The sequence below is a fragment of the Mytilus californianus genome, unplaced genomic scaffold (assembly GCF_021869535.1).
Source record: "Mytilus californianus isolate M0D057914Y unplaced genomic scaffold, xbMytCali1.0.p SCAF_15, whole genome shotgun sequence".
Lineage (NCBI taxonomy): Eukaryota > Metazoa > Mollusca > Bivalvia > Mytilida > Mytilidae > Mytilus > Mytilus californianus.
In genome coordinates, this window is record NW_026262637.1 from 28,764,608 (window position 1) to 28,785,620 (window position 21,013).

The following is a 21,013-nucleotide window of genomic DNA, read 5'->3' on the forward strand; positions in this document are numbered from 1 at the left end:
AGTATCAGATACTAATATTGTGATAGATTGTATGTAGTACAGAAGTGTCATATACTAAAATTATAATAGATTGTATGTAGCTCAGAAGTTTCAGATACTAATATTATAATAGATTGTTTGTAGGACAGAAGTGTCAGATACTAATATTATAATAGATTGTATGTAGCACAGAAGTGTCGGATACTAATATTATAATAGATTGTTTGTAGGACAGAGGTTTCAGATACTTATACTATAATAGGTTGTAAGTAAAAGAGAGGCGAAAAATACCAAAGAGATAATCAAACTCATGTCGACATTGATTGATATTTTAGTCTTAGATACATGATTTTTTTATTAGTTGTTATTGGCTTTGAACTAGCTGTCAGTAACGCGAGTACTTTTAGATCTGTACTTAGTGTCTTTTTTGTTGTGGGAATGTATAAATACCCTGCCACGCCCGGTCTGTGTTTTTGTGCTTTGTATCGATGTGGTGAGTTAAGTCTTTTTCAACTGTTTTTTTTATAGTTTGCTCATATGTTGTGCTGTTAAACCACTATCCCAGGTTAGGGGAGGGTTGGGCGCCCGCAAACATGTTTAACCCCGCCACATTTTGTATGTGCCTGTCCCAAGTCAAGACGTTGTCGATTGTTTCTGTATATCATATTTGTTTTTCGTTCATTATTTTATACATAAATCATGCCGTTAGGTTCCTCATTTGTCCTTTCTGGGGCTTTTATAGCTGACTATGCGGTATGGGTTTTGCTCATTGTTGTTAACTTCTATGTCATTTGATCTCTGGTGGAGAGTTGTCTCATTGGCAATCATATCACATCTTCTTATATTTATATCATAAGTCGAAAACATTGTCAAACTGATAATATCGTCACAAAAAATGAAAAACGACGAAAACACAAACAACAGTACACAAAACACAACATAGAAACTAAAGACTGAGCATTACGAAACCCACAAAAACTGGGGGTGATCTCAGGTGCTCCAGAAATGTAGGCAGATCGTGCTCCACATGTGGCACCCGTAAATGTTTGTTAATGCTGATGCACATACAATGACTCTTATTACCTATTTTACTACAACATAATAAAATTATTCTGTATACTTTAGGTCGCTGTCATTTATATAAAAATCAATTGTGAACTTTCCATTTCTATGTAGTAACATTCCAGCAGCGCCTGTATACGGAGTATATATCTCCCAATTGATACGATATTCCCGGGGTTGTGTTTCCTATCATGATTTTCTTGATAGGGGATTGCTGCTCACAAGGAAGCTATTAAGCCAAGAGTTCCAAATGGTGAAGTTGAAATCATCCCTTCGTAAATTTTACGGACGCCATCACGAGTTAGTTGACCGTTATGGAATAACCGTTTCACAGATGATATCGGATATGTTCCTTATTTCGTAACAACAATACCCTTCCCTTTTCACGAATGTGACTTACCAAATTAGACTATTTACCGGATTTGTAATAACATAAGCAACACGACGGGTGCCACATGTGGAGCAGGATCTGCTTACCCTTCCGGAGCACCTGAGATCACCCCCAGTTCTTGGTGGGTTTCGTGTTGCTCAGTCTATGTTGTGTCATCTGTACTATTATTTGTCTGTTTGTCTTTTTATTTTTTGCCATGGCGTTGTTAGTTTGTTTTCGATCTATGAGTTTGACTGTCCCTCTGGTATCTTTCGTCCCTCTTTTATATACAATAATAGATATACACATTTTAAATATATTTTTTATTCAATATTTCTGTTGTTGTTTGTAATTAGACATAAACATTTAAGACAAACATATAAATGATGAGGATGAAATATATTGCACATGCCCTTGTAAGTGACTTAATACTGTTCTATCTCTTTAGAGAATTCTTTTTGTGGGGAATGTATGGTCACATCCAACCTTTACACAGCTACAGGCTGTTGGGATCTTCTCGACATGGTAACTTAATTGTCCATTGTCGCTGGGACATAACACTACCATGGTTCTGGTGACGTAATTGGTTGGTCGGCAGAAATAATTATCTTGTGGTGCATAATGGAATTTGCATTTTGTTGTTTTCTTATGGCTGTAAAATTAAAAGTAACATCAAATTAAATTAACAAAATAACTTCATATGAAACATGATATATATTTCGCTTGGAATGAATAAAACGAGATGTGGGGTACACCCCAATGAGACAGTAACCCAATAACACAAATCACCCAAGGCATGTAATAAAATTCAACACAAGTCTTCAACGACAGACATGAATGAGGGTCTGGATGGGGGTCCTTCATTATTGTATTTTTTACAACAGACATGTATGAGGATCTTTAATTTTTAAAGATATTGTTTTCTCTATTCTTTATAGTGGTTGCCCATAATTCTCTATTCTTTATAGTGGTTGCCCATAATTCTCTATTCTTTATTCTTTATTTTTTGCCTTTTAGTCTTTTTTCTCTATTTTTAATATTTTGGTCCATTATTCTGTAGTATTGGTCCATTATTCTCTATTCTGTAAACCCCCTTCTAGACCCTCATGTGTCTTTTACACTTACACTGGGGTAAGTCAATTCATAAAGTATAGTAAAAAAGCATAGACTGGTTTCAAGCTATGAAGGAGAAAATTTGAATGTATGGGAAGCGAGATATCGTTACTTATTAGTTAAAAGGATAACAGTTTTCATTTAATTCAGAAATGTTTAGCGTTTATTACTCTCATTTTCTGTATTTTATCGTTTTAATGAAATGTGAATAAGAGGAGGTGTGGGTTATACGTCAATGAGACAGCAACCAAACACGCAAACAAAGTACAAACGTTTCTTCTATTTTTAACTTATTTTTTTGGTTGATCATAGTGCTCTTTTCATAACAGAATGATATAATTGAGACTAAGAAATTAACTCACCCTATACACTCCACTTTATAAATAGTTTGGTATCGGTTACTGAAAATAACTTCACAAATTTCAGTGCCTAGTCTGATATCAGTCACTACGTGGTGGACGGGTCTATAAATGTAGCTCACAAGCTTGCGAACCTCTCTACACATAGGAAACTTATGAATCCTTGCCATTTTTTGCCCTCTGAAAAAAAGCATGAACATATTTATCTAAAACAATTTGTGATAATTTGATTTTAATATAATGTATGTTTTATTACGAATCAGAAGTAAATTTTGATACGTTTAAACATATGACAAAGTTTAAATCACTGTCAAATGTTAATAATATTACTGCAAACATTTAAAATTAGTGATTGTGTTTTTTTCTAAATATCATAAAAAATAAGAAAGAAAATTATAAAAAAAAATATTAAAAAGAAGAACTAGGAGATAAAAATTGGTTTGTCAGAGTAAAGTATCTTACGACATATGCCGCCTGTCTTTTATTTGCTTTGAGTTAAATCAAATGTTCATAATCAACAAAATAGTCAGGAAGGAAAACACACATAAAATATAAACTTATCAATGAGCTCATCATACAATACTTTGAGGCCAATTTACCATAAAATCATTGCTGTCCATATCTGTTCATAACTGTTCATTACTGTTCAATACTTTTTCTATCAAAGAACCCATAAGTATTGCTTGATTTTATTTCAAACCAAATAGTATTGAATCGAAATACAACTACTTCAAAATTAAAACTATCATCATTATTTCTTGAATTTAAAAAATATTTTGTAATTGTTAGTATTAATTTCATACCATTAAATAGCAACCAGCCAGCAAACAACAAAATCGGTTGATTGGTTGATTGTTATTTGCTCAACGTCCAATTGCAAATATCCAATGCATATTCATAAAAAATATATATGTGTCTAAATACAATATAACAAACAAAAAAATAAATTCGAACCAAAGTTAGGTATGAAATAGTGAAAAATGAGTTAGGAAATACTTAGCTTATTGTGTTAATACAATAGCTTTGTATGAGCTCCAAATGGAACACGAGTTCAAACGTTAAAAAATACATGATTGTAGATGCTTGGTTGTAAATTAAGAATACCATTAACACATAAATGAGTCAAATATGTATATGCACTCATACCACATCTTCTTATATCTATATATGTATATTTACTTTTTTTAAGACTTTTTGCAGAAAAAATATTAAGAAATTTAATTTTCTTCACTTAACTCGTCTGTCTTGAATGTACAATAAATACTTGCCACTGGACACGAGGCAAACAACAATGCATATATCCTTAATTATATTTATTCAATGACTAAAGACTTCCTGCATCCTAGCAAAAGTTAGTATAGAATAGATTAAATATGCACTCAGACCGGTCCGTCTAAAGTCATTTCTGAAGAATATTGTAGACAATGATCACTTGGACCGCATGGAAAACAAATGTTATATTTTTTTTATTTATTTACCCATTTCCTCTTATTTCCTCTACTACAATTTTTTTGGAGAATACGTGATTTGTGACACCATTGCATTCTTTGCTGTTATTTAAGTATCTCATGAAATTTCCTTCGGTATTTACCATTGCTGTACGACTGTAAGAGATAGAGAGAGAGGTTAATTAATTGTTTATAAAATACAAATGTACACATTTATATCTCATCAAATAGTCTGATTCAATCACAGTTTAAATTCCATGACATGTTCTAAAAACGTTTATTGTATAAAGCGGTAAGATGATTTATTTGGTATAAAATGGAAAGATTATTTGACAGATCTACTTATTTTTATATAAAAACACAATAACTGTTATGCTATACAAAATTATGAAATATCCAAGCTAGCGATTGTTTATCTGTTTTTTATCTTAAGTGAAGCAAGTGTGTGAATTCTCATCCTTCACCTATTCTTTTTGTACTTTTTGTTGTTACAGCTTTGACGTTTTGTTGGGCTTTGGATTCACCTCAACTTTTGCCTCGAGAATTACCGATTCGAAATAAATAATCAAAATGTGAAATTGTAGTATCGAAATTAATAATTCATGCACATTTTAATACCCAATATTATAAAAATAAACATTTTGTGAATCCTTTGTTATTTCTCATAAGTGCTGCCATTATATTTTTTTTATTATCGCATAAATAACATGTTTTATGGTAAGAGTACTTACACGTCTTGCTCAACGTAGGTTGTTGGTAGCTTATCACATATCCAGTCCTGTGGTGGTAGACATTGTTTATACAACAAGTCGTATTTCTTGCAGAGCTGCGATTTCTTATTATTCGGATTAGGGATAGCAGTTGCAAGCGTCGCAACTATGACAGCAACATAAAGTTGAAGTGGAACCTGAGAGAAAATAAATACATTTTTTCTTTCATCTAGCTTTCTTTTTATCTATTTGATAGTCACAGGGATAAAATGCTTTGAAAAATAAACTGCATTAATTTTTAAATTGTTTATTATATATTCAAGGTATTTATTCTATAATATCTTCATAAAAATGATAAGACATAGTGTTTCAAATTAACGAACCACAATTAACGAAATATATTATACGTATATTTATATATATCTGTACATGTATATATGTCTCTGGTGAAAATTGATATTGAAAAATATTCGTAGACTTTGATATAGATTTCTTTAAAATGCAGTAATATATATATATCCAAAACGACTCCCTTATGAAAGATTTTTTTTTTCCAAATAGAAAATGTGTTTTTCTTTTCACTGCGATCTTCACTTCAAAAAGTAGAAAAACTTTTCATAATTTAAAAGGTGTTCATAATTTTTTACTAAATATAAGTAGTTATGGTAAAATCAACTTCAATCTTAACATTCGCAGACTTTGATATATATACTAATTTTGAATGAAGTAATGCATCCATAATTTTCTTTTTCGATAGATTTGTTTTCGAATTTTATTTTTTTCCTTTCTTTTACGATCTTCGCATCATGTAGAAAAGTAGAAAAAACTTAGCACCTTCTAAGAGGTGTTCAAAGATATTCATTTAAATATGAGTATTTTTTGTTAAACATAAATTAATTTAAATTAAATCTTACCATTGTTATTTCTTTTATCGAGTCAAAATTAAATCTGATTTCTAAACCAGAAAATATGGCTATTTATATGCCTAAACGAGGAAATTAACTATTACGGTTTTGTAACAACGTTTTTGATTCGTTCTTTTACTTGTACGTTATGCACTGATGTATTGCTAAAAAGTCTTACGGCCATGTTAAGAAAATAAAAGTTACGTCACAACAACGATTACTTTTTAATGCCTTGACATCATTCAAATTGCAAAGAACATATAATTGAACTTTACATTATAAGATGCAAAAACAAAAAACAAAAACAATAATATAAATACAAAGTACTTAATTAATTTCAGAAATAGATAAACATAAATAAGTTAGGCAATTATTATGTTGGTTTTTTTCAATTGATAACTGGGTGCGCTACAACTCTTCAATGCAGTGGTATGCAGTTCCTTGGACGTTAAAACCGCAATGACCACAAAGTATAACCCAGAGTTTCCATTAACCAGGAAATAAATTGTCAATTTCACGAAAAAAACAAGAAAAAAAAACGATAACAAATGAGCATTTAAAATATTAAACAATCTGTCCGCTTGCTGACTCTAAAAAATATAGTAACTTAAGACCGATCTATAGGTACAGACAACGGGTTAAGTTGCCAATGAGACAACTCTCCATCCAAGTCAAAATAGTCCATTTACTCTATCGTGACCTTAATGGCATTAACTCTAATAGGACGTCGTCTGACAGTTTTCATTTAATTAGACAGAAGGTAGCGCTCATCATTTTGAACATTTCTACTACTATTTGATTTTTCTCTTTAATAGAAGTTAACATGATAAAAGTCGAATCTTGCATTTTACCCTTATGTTCTATGTTAAGCCATGTCGGCAATGTTGGTTTGCAGACGGTATCATCGTACAATAAATACCAAATGATGATTGTGGCCAATTTTGGTTCCAATTTGCCAAGTAATTTCAGAGAAGAATTTTGTAAAATTTAACGGACGACGCACGCCAAGTGAGGAGAATAGTTTTTTTTACCCTTTAGGTCATGAAATAGATAAATTCTGCAGATTGCCCAAGATGCTCGAATGTAAGCTGAATGAATGTAAGCAAGTTTCCTAAAAAAAAAAAACTGAAAAAAACTCATTCCTGTCTAGCCCTTTCATGATTATTCGTGCGAAGTTATATTTAATTTAACAATTAACGGAGCTACAATTACATGTTATAAGGATATGTGTGTTTTAAAACGAATTTGTTTAAAAATTGAGATAGGATCAATAAATCGAGACCACCGATTGTAGATTCCCTGGTCAGCGTGGGGCATAATAATGACCCTGCTTTCCAAATTATATATCGTTTTTAATTTCCTTGTTCAATTTAGTATAGTCAACTGGTTGGTATAGGTGCCCTGTGCAGGTTTTTTTTTATTGTGAGTTTTAGTTTTACGAAGTATAATCTAAATAGGTAAAAGAGGGGCTTGTGTTCATGTAAAATTTCACATTGTTTGCCTGTACCAAAATCAGACTATCTGGACTTTATCCCTTTTTGTATAATGAATCCCAGGCCAAACAGGAAAAAAAAAAACAACAAAAATACCGAACTCCAAGGAAAATTCAAACCGAATGAAAAGGAAAAGGAAACCCGCTCCGGACTGTGAATCCCAAAAGGGATTAATCTGTACCATTTGTTGTATCGCAGAAGTAAAACTTTTTAAGATTTTGAGATTCGTTTATTTTTTAGCCTTCAGAAGATGGCAAAATAAACTAACACCTGAAATTGAATTTCATTTGATACGATCTACCCAGTTACACAGTTTAAATTACCTTTTATCTATTGTCACATTAAAATTATCACATGACAGTGGGAAATTTAGTGGCAGAGAATAAAAGAAAATTTACTCTTATGATAAAGTCGAGAAAATCAAGAAAACGATGCCGGTGACGATACTGATGGAAAGTTATTTCTAAACAACAATCGTACATTTTAAAGAAATTATTTGTTAAACTGTGTTATTAGAAATATACATGCAAAAACACGATATTTTATGTTCAGTGTGTATCGAGATAATTGCATTAGAAGCTTGTGAAACTGAAATTTAAAAAATGTTAATCTTTGCTATATATTAATAAAAAAAATACAAAATATAAAGATCTTTCAGGTTACCAATTTTCGGAGTGTTCCACAAAATCCTTAGCATGTTAAAAATTCCCAAAATATAACTATTCTTCGCATTGAAGTTTTCGAGTACACCGGTCTGCTCTTGTCACTTGAACATTCAATAGAGAAATATTGTCTTTTCGTGAATGTAACAATTTAAAAGTCTGTCAAAAATCAAAGATAAATAGTTTTATAAAGTAGGTTATCCGTTAAAAGATTTTTACTATTTTTTCATAGTTTTAAGAAAAGGTCGTTCCGATTTTTGTACATGTGTTTGCGGTCTTCTCGATCAATTCACATTCAATGTTTACATCGGGATAAGGTCCGTTTGAATTTGCTTAGTAACTTATTTTCAAAAGTGTTAGTCTTTGCTGCATATCAATCGATTCCTGCAGAAATTTTTACCTGAACTTCTCTGATCTATCTGCATACATATACGGATAATTGACATGTTCCAGAAAGGTATACAGCCGAAGTTGGTACTCCAGGAATTTATTCGCATAGCAACATTTTAAACCAATTTTACACCAAACTCCTATAACCTGCTGTACTCATCGTTTGATATTTAAGGAGAGAAATGATATCATTATGTAGAAGTTTTGTTTATATTTCAACTTACTTTTATTTTTACTATTTACCAGAACGTGTTCTCGTGAATTTATAATTGAAAGCGTCCTTGCTAAAACGGGACAAACATTGAGAAGATCAAGCTTTCAGTGTTTACAGGGGAGATAATATTTTGTCACCAGATTTCCTACTGATGAGGGGAACAACTCAAACATGTTTCCCAACCTAGTTGCTTTTGGCACCTTTTAAAGGAACAAAACAATGAACATCAAAATCCATGAAAGTTATGATTTTTCTGAAACACACTATGCATTTATACGCCAAACCGTGCCTTAAATTATTTTTCCAATTGCACAGTTGTGTTTGTGCTCAGAGTAAACATAGCCATTTTTGTCGATGAAACGTAAGTCTGGAAGCATTACATGAATATAAACAAAAGGATTATCTTTTAATGACAGTTATAATAGTTTTCTTTGAAAAAAGAAAATTAAATGAAGGAATAAGTAAAAATAAATGTATAGTAAGCTTTGCGTTAGTTTGGTCTCGACGCCATTTTTTTGTAACTTACGACAAGTCTCAAAGGGGTCATAAAAAAAACTCACAAATGATTAACTCAAATACGATCTCACAGTACAAATGCCAACGATAATTGTTTCATTGTCCTTCGGTTCTTTATTCTTCATTTTTTTTATTCTAACACATATCACAAAACAAATACAATATAAACACTTAGTTCATTTTTTGTTAAATTTAGTTTCCAACCTCATCTCTCCTCTCTATAATATGATATTATCTTTCCAGTAAACAGTTAAGTTATCTATTAGCTTAATTGACTGTGCATTCAATAGTCTCTTTTTTAAAATGAATTTTTATTTTTCCCAACATGTTAAAAATTAAGTTAAGCCAATAAAATTCAATTTTTTAATACAAATCTATCTGGCAATTGCATATTAGATAAGTAGGTTACACGCAGAAGAGAATCCGTTGCATCTTCAACGTGTACATAGAAACCTAATGCAGATTTTATGGTCTGTATTGATACAGGGTATATTCCAAGTTCAGATAAAACAGCCGAATTTATGATGATTAATATATTTCTTTAACCTATACATTTTTGTAACATGAAATCAAACAGACCTAGAAAAAATCCATTTTCACGTGGTCGCTATCTATTCATATTTATATTCATATTTATATCGGGTATATGACCGTCGGCAGTCTTCGGAGGTCATCTCGATGGTTAATTAGATGGCGTCTAGACTAAAATACACACGAAATCTTGATATATATTATCAAGTCCATGCATTTTTAATTGTTTATTTTAGACTTTTTGTAATTTGGATATACCTGTTAGTATGTTATGAATCAAATATGAAAATTTGAGTCAAATCGGTAAACATGAATTTAACAGTTAATGCCCCTTTAAAACAGGAAAAGACAAATAGATGTCAACATACGGCCTTGAACAATAGTAAATTGCCATTACCATACGTAAACTGTAGATCGGTCTGAATCTAGCTAAGCGCATAGTTCATCATTTTCTTGGAAAAGTTTTGTTTTCATGTTCATCTAGCTTTGTACTAGCTGTCAGTAACTGCGAGTACTCTCAGATCTGTACTTAGTGTCTTTTTGTTGTTGGGATGTACAAGTACCCAGCCACGTCCACTCTGTATTTTTGTTAGATGTATTTCTATTTGTATTCATCTGATGAGTTAAGCCTTTTTCAACTGATTTTTATAGTTTGTTCTTATGTCGTACTGTTACACCACTGTCCCAGGTTAGGGGGAGGGTTGGCGCCTTCAAACTAGTTTAACCCCGCCACATTCTATATGTGCCTGTCCCAAGTCAGGAGCCTGTAATTGAGGGGTTATTGTTTATTACACTTTATCATATTTGTTTTTCGTTTATTGTTTTGTAAAGTGTGATCTTGTTTGTGCTTTTGCACCACTGACCCAAGTTAGGTGGAGGGTTTGGCGCCATCTAACTAGTTCAACCCCGCCACATTCTGTATGTGCCTGTCCCAAGTCAAGAAGTTGTCGATTGTTTCTGTATATCATATTTGTTTTTCGTTTTTCGTTCATTATTTTATACATAAATCATGTCGTTAGGTTTCTCATTTGGCATTTCTGGGTGTTTTATAGCTGACTATGCGGTATGGGTTTTGCTCATTGTTGTTAACTTCGTTTGAATTTGGTCAATCGTTATAGGATTTTTCCAAATTTCTATCAATTTTCAGAATATTTAGTGCAAACTTAAAACACAATATGATTTAAAAGTAGTAATCTATATCCCAACCACTAAAGTGTTAAATAAAAGTATTAACAAAAAATTCCAAACTCCAAGATAAATTCAATAAAGTGGAAAGACCATGAAACGGACAAACCCAAACGCTCGACTATGTCAACTCACGCAACAACAAAAGAAAAATAACTGTCATATTCCTGATACAGTTAAACTTTTATTTTGAACACTCATTTGTTATGTTCAGCTGGTTTTTATTTCTCGCTTATTCAGTAATTGTGTGTTTTATTACTGTGACTTGACTGTAAGTGTTGCTCTCCACTTATTGCAGTTTACTAAAAATTCTGACCAAATTGCAATTTGTTTTATCAAACCAAATTGTTCAACTGGTCAGAAATTTTAACGAACTGCTGTAGTAAACCATAGTCAAGTTGTGAAAGTGCAAGATGATAAAATAAAGCATACTTACAATCCTATTAGACTTTAATTCCACTTCATTGATATTATGAAAATTATTGTCAGTATTTGTATACATGTTTTTATATAATTGTCACGCGAAAAGTTCTAACCGTTCTGAAAAATTCAATAAACAACGAACTTATATGCCATTACTGTAGATTATATAAATCATAGTGGTAGAACAAAATATTGCTGATACATAACACATTTTACTTATCATGTGATTGATTCATTAGAAACAAAGTTGTTTAAAGGAAGATATTGAATAGTTTTTTATGATCAGTTCGAGCAAGTTTTAGTAGTAATGCTCTTTAAAATTAGTGTTTCCGGTCAAGGTTACATCCGATTATTGTGTCCAAACTATAAATAATCTCATCGACCGAACACAATTTTCCAACGGCGGTATCATTTGTTAAAATGTATTTCTTAATACCATGTGAATGAAGTTGGATCGTTATTGGTGTATTAATATTTGAAAGATATATCAACTAAATTGTTTGGTGTTATGTTTTTATAATAACATGAACGGTACCAATTTTACTGCACCAGATGTGCATTTCTACAACTGATACGCATTATAATAACCGAGCCCTTAATGTCATTTTTTTATAAACGCATCAAAGATACTGTTGTATGTCTGTGATGAATGCTTACACAGTTTTGGCTGCTGAATCCCATATTGTTACATTAACTTAGTATGTCTATTTGGGTTGCTTACCGGAACTATAAACAACTGTCATACAAGTGGGAGGTTTAGCCAACGCTATAAAACCAGGTTTAAGTCACCATTTTCTTCGGAAAATGCCTGTATCAAGCCAGGAATATGGCAGTTGTTTTTCATTTGTTCCTTTTATTTATAGCGTTTGATTTTGACAGTTTTTATGAACTTCCCCTTTTTTAATTTTATTAGAGTTCGGTATTGTTGTTATACTTTTATACCAGGCTTATTATTTGTTACGCCAAACGCACGTTTCAAACGATGCTAACAGTTACCCCAAAATTGTCATCGTTTCTTTATTTTTACTTATTGAAAATGAGATACAATGTCTTCGTTTGACACCCAATCTGACAACAACTTTTCAATAAAAAGACTCCCCGGGCGCCTATTGTATTACCACATTCTGCATACTATTATAACTGTAGAAACACAATATTGCTTAATGACAAAAATAACCAAGTATATATGAACCAGATGCTGATTTCTTTTTTAATTGATGAAACATTTTAAAGTAAGGTGCAAATATTTGATGTGGACTCTAGCTCTTATTCTGACTTCCCTGAATTATAAATATTTACATATGCACGGAACACTATAAGGAACTTCTAGTGCACAGTAGGTTCAAAATGAAAACAACATGTTTGATAATTTCATGCTTCCGAAGCGCTTTCCTGGATTTACCTTCATCAGGAACGCTCAAAGCCAAACATTTGAAATCCGAGGGATGTATAAGTACCGACACAGTTGAAGAGCTATATGACAAAAATACCTTAAACAAATAGCCAAATCCATCTAAGGTCAACTTTGCCTGAGGGAGTTGAAACCTTAGTTTCTTTACAATTTCAAGATTTATAAACGGACAATTTTAGAAAAGTTTGTTATATATCATGTCAGTACCGAAGTACTGACTACTGAGCTGATGATACCCTCGGGGACTGATAGTCCACCAGCAGAGGTATCGACCCAGTGATGTAAAAAATTGAAAACAACACGTTTAATAATTTCATGCGTCCGAAGCGCTTTTCTGGATTTACCTTCATCAGGAACGCTCAAAGCCAAACATTTGAAATCCGAGGGATGTATAAGTACCGACACAGTTGAAGAGCTATATGACAAAAATACCTAAAACAAATAGCCAAATCCATCTAAGGTCAACTTTGCCTGAGGGAGTTGAAACCTTAGTTTCTTTATAATTTCAAGATTTATAAACGGACAATTTTAGAAAAGTTTGTTATAAATCATGTCAGTACCGAAGTACTAACTACTGAGCTGATGATACCCTCGGGGACTGATAGTCCACCAGCAGAAGTATCGACCCAGTGATGTAAAAAATTGAAAACAACACGTTTAATAATTTCATGCGTATGAAGCGCTTTTCTGGATTTACCTTCATCAGGAACGCTCAAAGCAAAACATTTGAAATCCGAGGGATGTATAAGTACCGACACAGTTGAAGAGCTATAAGTTCAACATATGACCTTATTTGATGTAAACAAACCCTTCCCTCTGACGTAATTAATCTTCATTATTTTTACTATTTATATGTATGCATTTTTTGTTGTGGTTTGACAGATAGTTGATTAATTGGTACACAGAAATAATCTGAATAGATAGAAACATATGACGTAATAGGGTCATTGTAACACGAGCTGCGATTGGCATTTAAATCTTTTTCCTCGTGGCATTATAACACATAAAAGAAAGGAGATTGTGAGGTATTCAGAAAATACAGTTGTTCTAACGATCTAAACATGGTAAGAAAAGTCTTTCACTTATGATATCTAAGTTCAGGAAAGGTGCATAAACTATAATATCTTATGTTTAAAAATTTTAAATTACAATCATTTTCAGATGATTGGTAATATAAAAGTATAGTATAGAACTCTAGTATTTAACATTAGGTCTTTTATATCCAGAGATTTTATGTAGAAATATAGTCAAAATGCTGTAATTACAATTCTAAACTTTTCTTTTATCTAGATGAATATTTTTGTTGTTGGGTTTGCGCTACTAGGAGTAAATGAAGCTTACAAGTGTATGAATCCTCCAGAAATGAATTGGCCTGATAGGGTCAGAATATGTAATGGAGAATTTAAAAATAATCCTGGATGTAATGATGAATATACAAAGCCGTATAAATAGTAAGTACATTCTTTAACCAGTTATGTTTTCGACATTCTCACAAGTATTATACATCTTTCTAAATTACAGTATTACAGTAGATCTATGTAGCAGCAGTCGCTTTCTTATTTTCATGACTTTGCGAGTATGAAAATTTTACATCAGTTTTTATGTGTTTTCTTTCTTGTTACTTGTAAAAAAGGAATTTGCTTTAGTTTTGTTTGATTTATCACATCGTCTGAATTAAAAAAAAAGAAACCAAGAAGACAAATACAAAATTTAAAAACCGAGAAATAGCAGATAAGACATGCAAGTTTCTTATATATATATATATGTTTTCAATTTAGACTTGTATATATATATATATCTACAAGTCTAAATTGTAAACAACGTTCAAACCTATGATTGCGTTGGATAAAAACCGCAATTTTTATACGTGTGCATGCAAAACAAATTTCTTGTTAGAGGGGTCTAAATACAGCACAGACAACATTTTCCAAAAGACCAAAAAAGTGAAAAATTATATTTGCCTTCGGGTTTATATGATCCGTTCATCCTATTTTGACTCCTCAAAATTCAAGAGTCTATCCTTAATTGAGGTAAATTATGTGGCCTTCCAATAACTGTTTCGATTCCTAACATCACAGTTCTGGAAATCCGGATATGGTGTACAAAAAATCTTTGCACCTTTGTTTGCGGTATACCATCTTTGTCGCAAGTTTATTGTTTTCTGTTTGGTATTAAATTTATAGTTAAGAAGATCCATTTATTACACCTTGTGATCCGTTTATTTGGCAATCGCCAATGGCAGTCAGTAGGATTTAAGAACATTTGTTGTTCGACCTGTTAGTCAAATGCGTTTTGTTAAAATATACTTTTTCACTCTTTTGGTCTTTTGGAAAATGTTGTTTGTGCTGTATTTAGACCCCTCTAACAAGAAATTTGTTTTGCCTGCAAACGTATAAAAATTGCGGTTTTTATCCAACGCAATCATAGGTCTGAACGTTGTTTTCAATTTAGACTTGTTTATATTTTTTCGTTTGGGCTTGTATTATATTTGCCTTCGGGTTTATATGATCCGTTCATCCTATTTTGACTCCTCAAAATTCAAGAGTCTATCCTAAATTGAGGTAAATTATGTGGCCTTCCAATAACCGTTTCGATTCCTAACATCACTGAAGAGACATTAATTGTCGAAATCCGGATATGGTGTACAAAAAATCTTTGCACCTTTGTTTGCGGTATACCATCTTTGTCGCAAGTTTATTGTTTTCTGTTTGGTATTAAATTTATAGTTAAGAAGATCCATTTATTACACCTTGTGATCCGTTTATTTGGCAATCGCCAATGGCAGTCAGCAGGATTTAAGAACATTTGTTGTTCGACCTGTTAGTCAAATGCGTTTTGTTAAAATATACTTTTTCACTCTTTTGGTCTTTTGGAAAATATATATATATATATATATATAGATTGCCTAACAATGTAATTTTAACACACTATTTAGTATGTAAATATAAGAATGTTTAAAATATTTACAAAATGATGAAAATAAACGCAATATTTCGCTAGACTAACTAGCTTTATCAAGCGTGCATCTATCCAGGTGAAATCGGATGTAGATGATAAGAAACTTTTGCAGCTCAATGTATATGTTGCACTTGAATTTAGCTGCCTTGAAAATAATACATAATTTGGATGAAGTTCAAGATTTTTACAAAATTGGTAGTTGAAGTTAGCAACGTCCATTGGCCAATATTACAGGATAAAAAGGACGATGCTGTGTACTAAATTATTCTTTATCTTTCCTGTATCTTTTCTCATCTTTTTCGTTAAGACCATCAGGTTCTAAAGTGTGGAGTTGGTAGATCCAAAAATTTTCTCTTCTCCTTCTCGCCGTGGTGTCCCACTCGGTGTTGACTTCTATGATTTGGAAGGTAACATTATCAAAAGAATGTTTCGTTGAACGAAGATGTCTTGTGAGAGGACAGTTTTTGTTGGTTTTGTACCATGAACGATGGTTATTGAGCCGAATATTAAATTTGTCCATTGTTTCTCCCACATACTGAATGCCACATGTGTCACATGTTAATATATAAATTGAGTTCTCCGTTTTACAGTTGGAATTTGAGTAGATGGTATAATTTTGTTTAGTAACGGAGCTGATGAAAGAACTGCTTGTGTTGTAAAGCTGCCAATACAAGCAGTTCTTTCATCAGCTCCGTTACTAAACAAAATTATACCATCTACTCAAATTCCAACTGTAAAACGGAGAACTCAATTTATATATTAACATGTGACACATGTGGCATTCAGTATGTGGGAGAAACAATGGACAAATTTAATATTCGGCTCAATAACCATCGTTCATGGTACAAAACCAACAAAAACTGTCCTCTCACAAGACATCTTCGTTCAACGAAACATTCTTTTGATAATGTTACCTTCCAAATCATAGAAGTCAACACCGAGTGGGACACCACGGCGAGAAGGAGAAGAGAAAATTTTTGGATCTACCAACTCCACACTTTAGAACCTGATGGTCTTAACGAAAAAGATGAGAAAAGATACAGGAAAGATAAAGAATAATTTAGTACACAGCATCGTCCTTTTTATCCTGTAATATTGGCCAATGGACGTTGCTAACTTCAACTACCAATTTTGTAAAAATCTTGAACTTCATCCAAATTATGTATTATTTTCAAGGCAGCTAAATTCAAGTGCAACATATACATTGAGCTGCAAAAGTTTCTTATCATCTACATCCGATTTCACCTGGATAGATGCACGCTTGATAAAGCTAGTTAGTCTAGCGAAATATTGCGTTTATTTTCATCATTTTGTAAATATTTTAAACATTCTTATATTTACATACTAAATAGTGTGTTAAAATTACATTGTTAGGCAATCTATAATTTTATTTGTGTAATTGAATTAATCTCTGTACTGATTAATCCACACTCCCATAGATTTGTATGTCATGTGCTGCTATTTATAGGCACTTATATATATATATATATATATATATATATATATATATATATATATATATATATATATATAAGTACGTCTGAACCAGTGACAATTCTACAACAGATTTATCCATCGGATCACCTGCAGTGATGGTGGTACATGGCTGTGAACATTCTGTATATACAACTCGTCTAAACATCAGCCCAACAATGTTAGATCTGTAAATTTGCTCTCAGCTGGCATTGTATATTTGTTTCAAACGATGAACAATAGATAAAAACACTGATTGATAATGACAAACATATATTATAAGTGATTGTCAGTACTTTATTTAAACAGTAGAATATGGTACATTTATATGTTAATTTGAAATAAGCTGATGATAGAGTATATGTTTGTTTGATACATAATATACATACCATACAAAATATTTTCAGTTAGAAATATAAAAATGTGCATGATTCAGGCTTTAGTACTGTAGATGAGACTTCACGGTTATACACATACTTTTAAAGATTTCAGTAACACACTCTCACAAATGCATGACGTTATTTTTCTCAGGGAAGAGCTACTCTGAATTGGAAATACTGCCATGGACATATTAACATATATCAACACTTTTGACTTATCTATGGCAGCTACGTTGTTATTTACACAGTTAAAGATTTCTTTAAAATTACATAATTTATGTACACACCAGCCGCTATGATTGTACAGTAAGCAGGTCCATCCAGTGGACAGCTTTGTTATTAATTGATTGACACATATTCTAACGAGCATACGTTGCCAAGACAACAATCTAGGAATACAGATTTGTAATTATGTAATGAACTTTCAACTTCTGCGAAATACTGTCATAAGTAAAACGTATACATTTTTTCATTGTGTTTTTCAGTGATGATATAGAAAGCGCCCTTGTAGCAGACCCAAATCTCCTATCCTTCGTTGAGGATTCTTGTAAAATATACTCTCCGGAACTTCCCCTTGACCATGAGTAAGTTTATATTCATATTTATAAATAATTATTATGACATCCGTCATTATCGAGAGGATAAATATCGTTCTCAACGGGGTGGTGTAGTAGAAACTGGATGTATTTGTTGCTATCTGGATGTTCTAAAATCGACAAAGAGGATACCCAACAGTCTTGGTAACTGTCTGATATTTAGCAAATCATCAACGAAATAACATTTTATAAATTTCGTGCGTCCGAAGCGCTCACCTGGATTTACCTTCATCAGCAACGCTCAAACCCAAACTATTGAAAACCAAAACTGTATAAATAAGAAAAAACGTTAGGAGCTATATCACCAAAAAAGACATAAAACAAATGTCTTTTAATTACATTTGATAAATATAATTAAAGCTTTATTCTTGTTTAATGTGTCATTAGAACACAATATTAGCATTCATCCATAATGTCTTATTACAAATAAGTCATAAAATCTTTTCACAATGTGTTATTACAACAAGTTCCTAACATTCAACCAGATTATGTTATTACAAGAAAGTCATAACATTTAATCTCAGCGTGTTGCATTATAACATAGTCATAAATCTGGCTGTGAGATTACCTTCGAGCAGCATAATTCCTAAGAAAAATACAGCGTCTTCTTTCCTTTAAATAAAATTTATATGATTTGTCCCCTTTTTTTAAAGACAATGTCCAATTGATGGCGGTGACCTTGGAAAAACGCTAGGCAGATGTGAGAAGGTTTGTCCGGGCAATTATGTTAACATAACAGCTGTAAATGTGGAAATGTTTGACGAGGACATACACAAAATCAGACTGACCCAGTGTTATGTTGTACGTCCATGGGAACAGAAAGTTTTCTACATGAAATGCACGTAAGTAACCATGTTTCACAAAGCTGTTTTTTTTCTTATGTGCCTTTTTAAAAAATTTCAATGATTATGATTCTTGTAGAAACAGTAGTAGTATATGTAGTAGTAGTAATGGTAATAGTAGTACAAGTAGTAATAGTAGTGGTAATTGTAGTGGTAGTAGCAAACAGTTGTATATGTTCACATTCACAGTTTCTAATACTTCATTCTACATTTTATAAAGCTTTATTTCATATCAATTTTTTTAATTAATTTAGTGGTAAAGTAAGAGGTTCCAGCTTATCTAGTCCAATTCTTTTAGATGTCTGATCAAATATTGAAGATTAAAGCTGGCTAATTTGACACATAACTATTTGAATTTATTTTTAATTCCAGAAATGATCAACCTTCCTTTAAAAGCAAATCATTTAAGTGTGTTCCAGACAACTTCATAAAACGTAGGGTTGCCGTATTCTGTCCAGAACTTAAAGAACACCAATGTCAAAAAGTGGACATCGAATTACCCACTAACTGTGCTGCAAGTCGATTTGAATGTGTCCAACCGAAGAAATCAAAGAAAGAACTCGTAAACAGCTTTTTTGATTCATTGTTTTTGTAGGGGTTTTTTTTCAAAAAACTATCCACACGGTGTGCTGTAGGTCAAATTTAATGTTATCATCAAAAGCAACAGGAGAAGAAGGAAAAGATAACATGCTTCACATTTTGAACCTCACTGATTCGGAAAGTTTTTAAATCCATGCAGACTGTGATATCTTGTTGTTGTTTGTAATATTGTTCATTTCATCATCAATTATGCCATGTTTTTGTAATAGTGACTTATGTTTAAATAAAACAAACTTTAATATATCTGTGTCTTGTAGTTTTTTTTTTTGTTTTTTTTTTTAGTGTAAACTAAGCAATAATTTGCATGAGTTAAAGAGAATATACTCCTAATGAACGTGCTATTTGTCATTAGTTTAGTTTATTTTTCCATTGAAAAAACGATAACATGCCTTACGCTACCAATTTGCGATGTCACGTGAACACACTTCCTATAACCGATGGCTCGTGAAGATGCTGCACATTACTGACAGTACGTTAACACTGCTTTATACTAATTCCACATGAACACACTGCCTATAACTGATAGCACGTGATCACACTACCCATAACTGATGGCACATGCATACACTGCCTTTAACTGATGGCATGTTAATATACTGCCTATTACCGATGGCACGTAAAGATATTGCCCATTACTGATAGCACGTGAACAAATTGCCTACTACTGATGGCACGTGGCAAAAACTGTCTATAACTGATGGCACACTGACAAATACTGATTGCACGTGAACACACTGACTTCTACTGATGGCACGTGGCAAAAACTGTCTATAACTGATGACACACTGCCTATTACTGAAGACACTTAATCACACTGCCGAATACTGATGGCACGTGAATACACTGCCGAATACTGATGGCACATGAACAAACTTTTCTATAACTGATGCCACGTGAACAAAGTTTCTAAAACTGATGGCACGTAAACAAACCTTCTATAGGTTGCATTTCTGTAAATATCAACAATGCAATTTCCCATAGGAACTACTTTCACGGGCTAAAACTGTACCACTTTTACTATGAAGTTTTGAAAAAAAAGTATATCCTAGAATGGAATGTTTATATGCACTACAATTTTTTTCAAAGGTCAAAATATAGGGCTGTGCGGCATATTTTCAACGTTTATATGCCCCGAACTTCTAAGAGTTTAAACTTACATTAAATTTTTAATCTACCCCAACCTTGACTTAAGGATTTCCACAGACTTCAACTTGATCACTATGAATATGTATATTTACTGGTAACATTCCCAAGTTATGTCTCTATGAGATGAAACATAGAGATCATATCCGGGAACCAGTACGTAAACAAAATTAATTGTCTATGAATATTTTATATCTCCCCAAAAGAGGCGTGGTTTGAAAAACAGCTGTATTTACAAAGTGCAACCTAT

General features: G+C 32.2%; 3 protein-coding genes and 1 long non-coding RNA gene across 5 annotated transcripts in view; 1 reads left to right on the forward strand and 3 right to left on the reverse strand.

Annotated features, from left to right (window-relative positions):
* The window catches only part of LOC127725814 (uncharacterized), a 227,891-nt gene that overhangs the window by 120,328 nt on the left and 86,550 nt on the right, over window positions 1–21,013 (reverse strand). The gene's annotated exons all lie outside the window — the stretch shown is intronic.
* LOC127725818 (uncharacterized) overlaps window positions 1–21,013 on the reverse strand; it is a 160,413-nt gene that overhangs the window by 10,401 nt on the left and 128,999 nt on the right. The window lies entirely within an intron of this gene.
* LOC127725820 (uncharacterized) lies at window positions 1,716–5,987 on the reverse strand. The gene is made up of 5 exons (XR_007993214.1): window positions 5,956–5,987; window positions 5,063–5,238; window positions 4,362–4,487; window positions 2,887–3,063; window positions 1,716–2,063 (listed from the first exon to the last, which is right to left on the reverse strand). It is a non-coding gene; the product is annotated as an uncharacterized LOC127725820 (long non-coding RNA).
* Window positions 13,749–19,857, forward strand: LOC127725816 (uncharacterized). The gene is made up of 5 exons (XM_052233105.1): window positions 13,749–13,835; window positions 14,062–14,222; window positions 18,068–18,166; window positions 18,832–19,020; window positions 19,393–19,857. The coding sequence occupies exons 1-5, from the start codon at window positions 13,833–13,835 to the stop codon at window positions 19,613–19,615; spliced, it is 675 nt and encodes a 224-aa protein (XP_052089065.1). The 5' UTR covers window positions 13,749–13,832; the 3' UTR covers window positions 19,616–19,857.

Coding starts and splice junctions, on each gene's coding strand:
- LOC127725816 (XM_052233105.1), top strand. Junction 18,167..18,831: donor GAACTTCCCCTTGACCATGA/GTAAGTTTATAT, acceptor CTTTTTTTAAAG/ACAATGTCCAATTGATGGCG. Junction 19,021..19,392: donor GTTTTCTACATGAAATGCAC/GTAAGTAACCAT, acceptor TTTTAATTCCAG/AAATGATCAACCTTCCTTTA.